Genomic DNA, 10,850 nt, shown 5'->3' with positions numbered 1-10,850 from the left:
ACAGTGGAAAAGGCTGAAATAAACACAATGTCAGACTGAAAGTGAAACAAAGTTGTAGTTCTGTCGGGTAATCAGGCTAGGTAGCTATGGCCATCACTTATTTTACTATATTTATTTGTTTGTCTGTCCTTGTTTGTCTACCCTCCCTCATACTGTAAAGCGTCTTTGAGTTGTGAAAAGCGCTATATAAATAAAATGTATTATTATTATCAAGGTGAATGTGTTTATTACACAGCAGCCAATGGCAGGGCAACACTGAGACCTGGGCACAATCCAGATTACATGCATTTCAATAGGGTTGGTCGACCAATGGGGGTGTGTGTGTGAGTGTCTTACCTTGACTGTAAGTGTTCCAATTGAACCTGCAGGTTCTCAGTCTGCTCCACCTGCTCATCCAGAGATCTCTGCAGTTTCCTGGTCTGGTTATGGGACTCATCCAACTGGACACACACACACACACACACACACACACACACACACACACAGATAGAGAGACACACATGCACACACAGACACACACACACACACACACACACACACACACACACACACACACACACACACACACACACACACACACACACACACACACACACAAATAACACGTTGTTACTGCTGATTATGTCGTGTGCTAGTTGGCATTCTAAATGTGGTATGGCAGATGGTTCCACAGGGCTCCTAGCTTCTATACTTTCTGTCAGATAAAACCTTTTTTTGGTCTTTGGCTGTCTAACTGTTAGTTGGAATGATTAGTGGAGTTTTGGTTTGGTGGAATAGTTAGAAGCTGAACGTTTCCAATAAATGGACAAAAGCAATGATGGTCCCTTAGAGGAACCTTCAGAAATAGATGCAGAGCCTTGTCCCTACCTCATCCTCCGCCTGTCCCAACTCTTTCTTCAGCTCCTCCACCCTCAGTCGGAGCTTCTTCACTTCGGCCTCGTGGCTCTCCACCCTCCGGTTGGCGTGGGCCAGTTCTACCATCTTCTCTTGGAACTGCTTCTTCAGCTTAGCATGAACATGGCGAACATCAGCGAGCTCCTATAGAGCAGAGGGGCGGATAGGACAGGGTTAGAGAGACATGTGTGCACCAATCAGCTCCTCTGTTTCTTTACCAGTGAAAATATAAAGATTGACTTCAGCAGTCAGATTGTCTTCATTAGAGGATCTGGTGTTGTACAGAGAGTATAGGAGAGCCTCTCTGCCCTCTAAACAGAGAAACATCGATCTGACAGACCAGCAACAACATCCAGGGAGGGCTGAGCAGAGGGTGTAATGGCCAGATAGTAATAATCAGAGCTTTACTCCACAGGTGAGGGGGGGCTGAGGAAAGTGCACACATGAACTAATGGCATCATCAATAATGCATCATTGTTACTCACTGCACTTCCATGTACTATCTGCTGTCTTAGCTAATGGCCCCCCAGACAGAGCAGTTTCCAAGAAACATTTCTACATTTACAGGGCAATAACATGAGATACAGGAACAATAAAAGACAAGACGAAGGATTAGGAAATGCCCTTTACTTAATTATTTTTATCTCTGTTTGATTCACCATCTATCTTTATAATAAATATTTGATTCCTTGAGCTATCAACAGAGAATTAGCTCTAACCTCTTGCTTTATTCCCACTGAGAATACACTGAGTGTTAAGGCCCTGAAACACCAAGCCGATTTCGGCCGTCGATAGATGTCTGGCCGTCGATGAGCGTCCTGTCGCCCTACTCAGATTGGTGTGTCCCACACCCTCGTCTCTTTTCGGCCGTGCCGACACCTTCCGCTCCTGATTGAACATGTTGAATCGGGAGCGGAGGCTGTCGGCAAAATAAATCACTCTGATTGGCTGTTCAGCTTAGCGAATCAGTGCATGAGAAGTGAAACGGAAGTGAGGTACGCAAACAAACGATTAAGAAGGCACACACAGCCACAAGCAACAGTCCAAGGGTTAACACCGCCAGTATCGCACTAAAAATGTTTTCGATTATAAGTCGCTACGTGAAACAGTCTGTGATGGACAAGAGTGAAAATGGAACGCACACACTATTTGTTGTTTGTATATCACGCAGTCTGTCTTCCGGTTGCCTCTTTTGAATGATGAATACACACTACCGCCGCCTGCTGGTAAGGAGAGTTATCGCCACCCACGCCTGCGCAGTGCGTACATGCTACTTGTCCGTCGTCAGAAGTCTTTGCGGTGTGTTCCAGTGCGACACATGGCCAAGACGCATGAGACGTGAGGCGACGCAACAGTCGGGTCTGTCGGGACGTGTTCTTTGGTTTGTCAGGGCCTTTACATGTATTTGATTAGAAGAGAAAGGGTGTGTTTCTGTTTAAATAACATTTCCTAACGCAGGCGCTCCCCCCCCCCCCCCCACAGAGAATATTCACTGATAATCAAGGCAATTACCCAAATGCCACACAAATACTAGTGTAACCCAGAGCAAGATCAAACAAAGAGAGTGGCAGGGTAATGCAGGAGGGAATAATTAAAGGAGGGGGTGGGGTCTGAAGACAGGGAGAGGAGACAGATGAGGAGAGAGAGGGGGGAGGAAGTAATAGGAGGGGAGTATTTTACAGGACAATAAAAGGTTAGCATGAGAACAAAGAGGAGAGACAGCCGCCTGTGAAGGAGAAAACATTTATAAGATCATTAACGTCTGACATGAGAATGCATGCTTGGGGAAACTTTAAAGATTAGAGACAGGAAAGAGATGAAGATGACCTCTAAATGAAAGAGTCTGACGCTGTACTACAGTTTTCTTAGTTTGAAAAAACAACATTATCAAAATGTGTTCTTCCTTAATTTCTGACTTCCTGTTTCCTCTAAAAAGACATAGTTAATTCAGATTGAGCTGGTCACAGTAGTTTCCATCAACATTTGCTCAGACAGGAAGAAATAATGCCTCTAATGAGGACTATTTCCTGCAGCGGATTAATACATATGTGATGCTGTCACAGGGATTTGGATACTTACCAATTATTTATTTATTTTTAATCAACTTTATTAATACAATTTGTTTACCATAATTTGTGCATTTTAAACTTGAACATTTAAGTTTCCAAAATAAAGCATTATGTAACATTTGTGTGATACATGATGTATGCAAAGAAATGGAAAACAATATTTCTGTTAGAGGATTTTAAACGAATATTGGCACTCAGAATTTTTCAATTTTTCAACTTAACATAGAATAAAAATAGAGGCCAGTGTAAAAATATGAGAATAGGATACAAAATAGGAATATGATATCACACACACACACACACACACACACACACACAAANGTACTACTACTATATACTAACTAAATACTACACTACACACACACACACACACACACACACACACACACACACACACACACACACACACACACACACACACACACACACACACACACACACACACACACACACACACACACACACACACACACACACACACACACCCTGTGATCGGTCAGACAAAAGGCCTGATTCCACTGAATGCCTCGGAGCTGACACACACTGCAGCTTCGCCATTCCAAGAATATATGGGGGGGGGGGGGAGATGGGGGGGAGATGGATAAATGGGAGGAGGGTGAGCCGCTGGGCGGACCAGAGCTCATCTTATTTCCACACTCTTCAGGTCCAGCTATCCATCCCCTGACCCAGACTACCATCACATTGATGTACAGTGCTCTGATGTTCAAGGAGTACACCCTGAGGTGAAACAAGTACTCACATCTTTTACTCAGGTAAAAGTAGCAATACTACAGTGTAAACATACAGATACAAATACAAACCCAACATTCAAAATCCTATCCAAGTGAAAGTACAAAAGTATTACGATCAACATAGACTCAAAGTACCAACCCTATAAGTACTTATTATGTGGTATGGCCAATTTCAGAATGTCACACAGTATACTCAACATTTGTATTGTAATCGTTGCTGCATTAATATGTTCATCACTTTCAATTATTTTATAAACTGCTAGGGAGTTTATTTTATAATACTATAACATATATATATATATATATAATATATGTTGTTTTAGTAGGATGTAACTAATGCTGTAAACAAAATGTAGCTGAGTAATAAGCACAGCATCTGCCTACAAAATGTGAGAATACTCAAGTGAAGTCAAATACTTGAGTACATGTACTTTGATATATATCCACCACTGCTCAATACTGAAACGAAAACGTCAATAAGTCAGAACTGGAACTACTGTGGAAGAGTCATCAAAGGTCACCATTTCACTATCTAAAAACTGCAGATCCATGTTTACCTGATGCATGTGACACAGTTTGTCTTGCTGCCAGAGAGGTGCATGTTAGGTAAACAACCCCACCTGGTGAACACAGGTGTCATTACAAGACATGTCCTTGTATTTTATTTAATGTCCAGGTATTTTGATCTTTTATGACAACTACAAAGTATGGAGTATTATTATACTTGATTTATTTTCACTTTTAAAAATGGTTACTTTAGTTCATTTCCATGCCTTATGTAAAGCTCAGCCCTACTGTTGCTCTGGTGTTTCAATGTGCCACACATATCAAGTCACCTATAGCCTTTGTACCATGAACAAGTTCATCATATAACATGCTGTGTTATGACATTTGGCTTAATTGACTCAGTAATGTTTATCCCCACCCTGGAATGACTCATCAATAGAATCATGTTTGATTTTTTCAGTTATCTCCTGTGCTGCTGTCTACAGGTGGATGGGTAATAATGGACGGAATAACAAACTAGAATTGGAGGTGAAAGGTTGTGTTGACAGATCTATGAGCTGATTGTTCAGTTCCCCAGGGCCAGGTTATTCAAGGTTGCTTTGAGAAGTCCCTCTGGCTGAGTTCAAGTCTTTAGGTGTATCAATTATATTTATATGACGGACAGACTGTTCATCAGCTAAATTATGTGCATAAAACACAAAGAGCAGGCAGACAGGCAGCTGTTTACGTTGATCTGCTGGCGGTTTAACAGATCAGTCTGATGCCTGAATAAAGATGGTGTTCAACACAAGGTCTTGGCACAATCTACTTACATGTACAGAAATGTGGTGTGTGTGTGTGTGTGTGTGTGTGTGTGTGTGTGTGTGTGTGTGTGTGTGTGTGTGTGTGTGTGTGTGTGTGTAGGACGATCTGGTTACCTTCAAATACATAGATACCATTTTGTTTTTGTTCATAGTTTTGTGTTGTCTATCAGCTAAGTTGTCATTAAATGGACATTTCCCTAAAGACAAGAATCAAAAGATTGATAAACAAGCTTTGTGAATATCTTTGTACCTTTGTTTGAATTGTTTTTCTTTTGTAAACCAGTAAGCAGAAGAGTGACTGCAATAGTTCTTTACTTTATGAAATGGTCAAATGGTCATCGGAGTGAGGGGCAGAACTCTCCTAAGCTTTCTCGCTTACTGGTGTTAGAGACCCATTTGAAACAAAGATACAGGGACTGTGGAAGCTGGGAAGTCCCGCCCACCTTGTTCCTCTCGAACAGCTCGCTCTGGATGGCCTTCATGTCGGTGTCGAGTGCAGAGGCAGCCTGACGCCGCTTCTTGGCCAGCTGCTCCTGCAGGTCTTCAGCCTGGGCCCTCAGCTTCTTGTTGTCTCTCTCCAGGGCCAGTTTGTCCGTCTCCAAGCGCTCCCTGCGTCCCCATTCTGCAGCATTCTCCACCTGCAGCCTCTCCATCTGATAGAGCCCGAGAGCAGAGAGCAGAGAGGCTGAGGACACTGAGCTGATACATGCCCTCATGTGTTCCCATCAAGCCTCAGTGAAAAACACACTGTAATCATACAGGGAAGCTACTGAACTGAGAAGCACCAAATCTGGTTAAAACAAAGAGAGTTCAGAATAACTTAGTTGTTTTGACTTTTACTGAGTAAAAGTACATAAGTGTTATCACCAACATTTACTTCAAGTTGTCAAAGTATTCATTCTGCAAAAGAAAAGAGTAGAGTGATGCAGGAATGAGTCTTTAACCTGGAAATGTCTCAGCATGTTGTCACTTCCGGTTCCCTATTTGGGTAGTCAATGGTTACCTGAATGTGAGCTTTTCTGAGGTTTGAACATGTTGTTGTACGACATGAAATAACAAAAGTTCCACATCAGCCATATGGGATTTTTAGGGAAAGGCTCTGCCATTTGTGATGCTCACTCCAAACACTAATTAAGGTAAAGGGTTATGATTGGACCGTCAGATTTCAGGCTGCTGGAATTCTGGCCTAAGTTTAGGTGGGCTTACTGACTCTGCTCCACAGGCAGGGAGAACACTGTAACCATAACGACTAAAGAGTGGCTATTTCATCAAGTAAAAAAAAAAGGGTTAAACCATAGCTTTCGACAACACTAAATACAGTTAAAATAAAGGTTCCCCCCCTCCCACAAGTGTTTCCTCCTCCTCCTCCTCCTCCTCCTCCTCCTCACCTCAGCCCGGAGCTCGGCTAGTTTCTTGTCCATGCTGGTCCGGGCCCCCAGCTCGTCTTCCAGGTCTTCAGATATGCGGCCCAGTTCATCCTGATGCATCTCTTTTAGCAGGTTCAGCTGCAAGGAGTCAGGAAGGGGGGGGTATTTCAACATTAGAAAGCTTCCTTCCTGATCCACATGAATACCATATGCATAAATGAGATGGTGCTTGATGTTTAAACTATGGCGATATCTTGTGTGTGACAACAATGAAGGGTAGAGAAGGCTTTTCTGACTCACTATGACTGTACCACATTTCTTTCACATTTGTTAATTTTGTCTTTGGTTTGACTCTTCATGGTTTATTGCACTTATTGTAAGTCGCTTTGGATAATAGCGTCAGTTAAATGCCATGTAATGTAATGTCTCAACTTTTTTTCATTTAATTAAAATGTAATAAATGTGGCCTTTTCCCTGTGACATTTGGCTGTTTGCGTCCGTTCTATTCTATTCTTGATTTGTTTTGTTTATTCCAATCATGGCAAATTCTTATTGAAAATAACTTGTATACTTTAAGCATGATGGGAAAGGAGCAGGGAGAAGGACGTCTTGTTCTACCTGCCCCTTCATTCTAATACTGAAAAAAACAGCAAGAGGGGAAATATTACTTTAGTTATGCTCTGAGGAGAGATGGAACAGCATCAGTGATTACTACTTTAATCAAATGAAATCAAAAATATAAGATAACATTGTTTCATATCTCAACAGTTCCAACTTTGGTTGACTTTCAGTGTACAGTTAGTTTCCTTTGCTTCTTCAAAGGTGGCCATTTCCAGAAGCAAAGGTCTGCTGTGATGTGGAAGTATCAGGACAACGAGCTGCAGATAAGGATGACCCCCCCCTCTCTGAGTCTCATCAGACTTCACCCTATCCTGCTCTCACCTCCATCCCCTCTCCCCTCCTCTCTGTCCCAGCTTGTCCTTCTGCCAGTCTTTACAAAATTACTGTGTGTGTGTGTGTCCTCTTCTTCCTCTCCTCCCTGCAGCTCTGTGCTGCCCCCAAGTGGTGGAGTACTGCCAGCACATCCATGCTGCATGTTTCTGGTAAATGTGCTTAAACGTTGCAGGCTATATTTTCAACTGAAATGCATCAATCGGGTGCAATTTTTTAGCAAATGGGGAAATAAAAAATGTAAATAAAAATGTGCTTTTATACATTAAAATGTAACAATAAACACATTGGTTGAAAAGAAAGCATGACTGTTGTCTTCTGGGGGAGACGCTTACTCTGAGGATGTCACTGTCCATGAAATACCTTTGAGTGCAGCTGGAGGACAGGGTGGAATGGGCCTGGAACATGGGGGCCCTCTACAAGAGGAGCCACAGCCAGTTCTACTTCCTGCGGAGGTTCAGAGGCTTCACTAGTAAATAAAGGCCCCCAAAACCCTTTGAGGACTCTGCGCAGTCAGACCTCTTTCTAAATGGAAGCATTCATTCTGCTGTCAGTCACAAACACATTTCACACGACAAACCCGTCCTGTTTTTGGAGCCAGTCTAGGTGGCCCTTCAGCCCAGACATAAAGAATGGAGGCTGTGACCTGAGGTCCTAGAGGTCTCACCTGTTTGAGGGTCTCCTGTTTGGTCTTGCTGAGCTCCTCATATTTAAACTTCCACTGAGTGAGGTCAGCCTCCAGCCTCTCGATGCTCTTACTCAGAGCCAGCTTGTCACTGGGGGGAGACACAAACACACAGGTTTTCAAAAAATCCATCATACTGTTCTGGGGCCTGAGCGGGTGCTTAGCAAATCTTTTCAACTGTCTATCAGGAATACATGTTGGAGTTTTCGGGGTGTAGGCAGGTGACCCACAGAGAATGCTGCTGGGTAGAGTGATGAAGTAATGGAGTGTGGAGGTGGTGATGGATGGGTCTGTGTTTCTCTTACTCTCTCTCCTTCAGCAGGACCTTCTGGGACTCGTCCAGGCGGAGCTGCAGAGCGTTCAGTTTCCCCGAGTCCTCCTCCCCAGTGCCGAGGTCCTCCCACAGCTGTCTGCTGCGCTCCTGCCGGCTCAGAGCGGAGGATGAGCGGGGGGTGGAGGAGTTCACAGCCCCCCGAGTCTCCCAGCACTCCTGAGGGTCACCGTCCGGGGCCCGGGAGTGCAGGACAGACTCCAGCACCTCCAGGTCCTGACGGAGACACAGAGGGAGGAGAGGATGAAGAACGATATGAAGAGAATGGAGCTGATGTTTATCAGAGAGAGAAAGAAGGACTGCACGCTCTCAAGTAGCAAGCTACGTTAGCACTACGTTAGCACTACGTTAATGAAACACTTCCTGCTATCAACACTCTTTACTTCATACTGACAGAGGGAGCAACACTCCTCACAATCACAGGATACTATTCCCCTGGTGATGGAAGCCGTTAGTGCGTCTCTCTCCTGGAATAATCTTATGAGAAGCATTTGCTCTCCTAACATTCCATAAAGCCCCTGTCACACTGTTCCGAAATTGACACCCGATGGACACACGATTAAGGAAATGTTCAAATTCGGCTCAACATCGGGCCATTCGTGAGGGCATCTTAAGCCATCGTATGACCGCCAGTGGAGTTTCTCAGGCTCCGGCAGCAACTTCGTGAGCGGCAACTTCGTAAGGCACTCGTGAGGGCATCTTGTCAAATCGTGAGGGCATCTTGTTATCATCTGTGCCATCGGGCATTCGCCCTCACTCTGATCGGGGCAAATGCCCGATGGCACCGATGATAACAAGATGCTCTCACGATGGCCTTACGAAGGGCAAAATTGACACACGAATTCAACACGAAAATAAACCTTTGCAAGGTCCTTCGTCAATTTTTTGGCATGCCAAAGATTTTGCCACCGCTCACGAAGTTGCTGCCGGAGCCTGAGAAACTCCACCGGCAGTCATACGATGGCTTAAGATGCCCTCACGAATGGCCCGATGTTGCTACGATCAGAGCCGAATTTGAACATTTCCTTTATCGTGTGTCCATCTGGTTGTTTTATTGCACAACAAAATCATGTAAACATATTATGTAAATAACCCAATTTGTGTTCTGTGAAACTGAAAAGGATATAATATATTATTTTGAAGGCGAGTTGACAGGAAGTTGTTGTTGCTATGGAAACAACATTACGGAGAAAACTTAATATCTTCTACATATAAAGACGGATAAAGTAAAGAACAAAGTCTGAAAATATCAGTACAGTATCATAGTACTTTAACATAATCGTTTTTGATACGTTCGTTGCAGTTGTATGTCTTAAATGTAATGTAAATGTTGCCTTCATGTGTGGTTCGGGGCCATCTTCGTGCGAAATTCACAATTCCATATTCGTGTGTCCATCGGGTGTCAATTTCGGGACAGTGTGACAGGGGCTTAACTCCTAACCAATCATCTGGCAGGATTAAGGCTCCCTTTCAGTATAGCTCTCATTCCAAATAACACTATCTCTTGTATAGACTCATATGAAGCTCCTTGATTTGAAAGGTTGTCAGAAAATACAGCGTCTTGTGTCTCTTCTGTCCTCAGTGTTCCACCCTATCAAAGCATTTTCATCGAGCAGATCATCTCAGGTTTCTGCCTGAGAACCCTGAAGGGTGGCTCCTCCAGGCCAAACATTTTCACATCTCATTTCCTTTAATGGCTGCTAATCTGCTTTGTCACTACAACAGTATACATCCTAATGTTGCCCAATATCCTCCACCTCCAGTAGATGTGTGTGTCTCCCACAGGCTGCATAATGCTGCATGCTTCCTCTAGATAATCACTGAGGTGCCTTTAGGAGTCCCTCAGAAATATCTGACTCTGCGACTGAGAGTAGTACAGATATCTGTGGTTGAAGAGTAGAAATGGTGGACCCTGTGTGGGGTTCTTTATAGTGTTTAAAGCAAAGCAGCTTTAAACACTATACAGTGTACATAAAGGTCATTAAAAACCTGGAAAAGTCATTGAAATTCAAAATGCTAATTCCAGGCCCTGGAAAAGTTATGGAAAACAATATTTTTCATGGAAAAGTCATGGAAATGTAACTAAAGTTGCATCAAATGTAATTTATATTTTATCTAATCGCCGAAATAGTAATACTATAATGATAATAAATACTGTATCGTACAGTAATGAAACGTAAAATGGCATTTAACTGACGAGGTGTTAGGCTGGTGAGAGATTTGAGTTGCTTTAGCGTGTAGAAGCTAGTAAGCCTACTATTTGATTTGTTGGATAGACACAACATGTTTCATATGCAGACCTTATTTTCCTGTTCCATGTTAAAATAAACCATTGTCAATGGTACCGCTGAGAAAGAGTTATTTTTTTGGTCATGGAAAATTAGGTAAAGGTAATGGAGAAGTCATTGAAAATCATTGGTGAAAAAGTGTATGAACCCTGATCCGTAAAGAAATCCACAACAATCCCAACACCATTATGATTAGCTGTCAT

General features: G+C 43.1%; 1 protein-coding gene across 1 annotated transcript; it reads right to left on the bottom strand.

Moving 5' to 3' along the window:
* Positions 1 to 336: 336 nt before the first annotated feature.
* LOC104958060 (coiled-coil domain-containing protein 102A) lies at positions 337 to 8,665 on the bottom strand (the record flags this gene model as incomplete). The annotated part of the gene is made up of 6 exons (XM_010785771.1): positions 337 to 440; positions 868 to 1,038; positions 5,469 to 5,678; positions 6,414 to 6,530; positions 8,011 to 8,119; positions 8,334 to 8,665. Coding segments are annotated over 6 exons (1,043 nt in total), but the record flags the coding sequence as incomplete, so codon positions are not given.
* Between the last annotated feature and the right edge of the window lie 2,185 nt (positions 8,666 to 10,850).

Source organism: Notothenia coriiceps, unplaced genomic scaffold, assembly GCF_000735185.1.
Source record: "Notothenia coriiceps isolate Sejong01 unplaced genomic scaffold, NC01 NC01_scaffold00000937, whole genome shotgun sequence".
NCBI lineage: Eukaryota > Metazoa > Chordata > Actinopteri > Perciformes > Nototheniidae > Notothenia > Notothenia coriiceps.
This window is presented reverse-complemented; position numbering and strand designations above follow the sequence as displayed.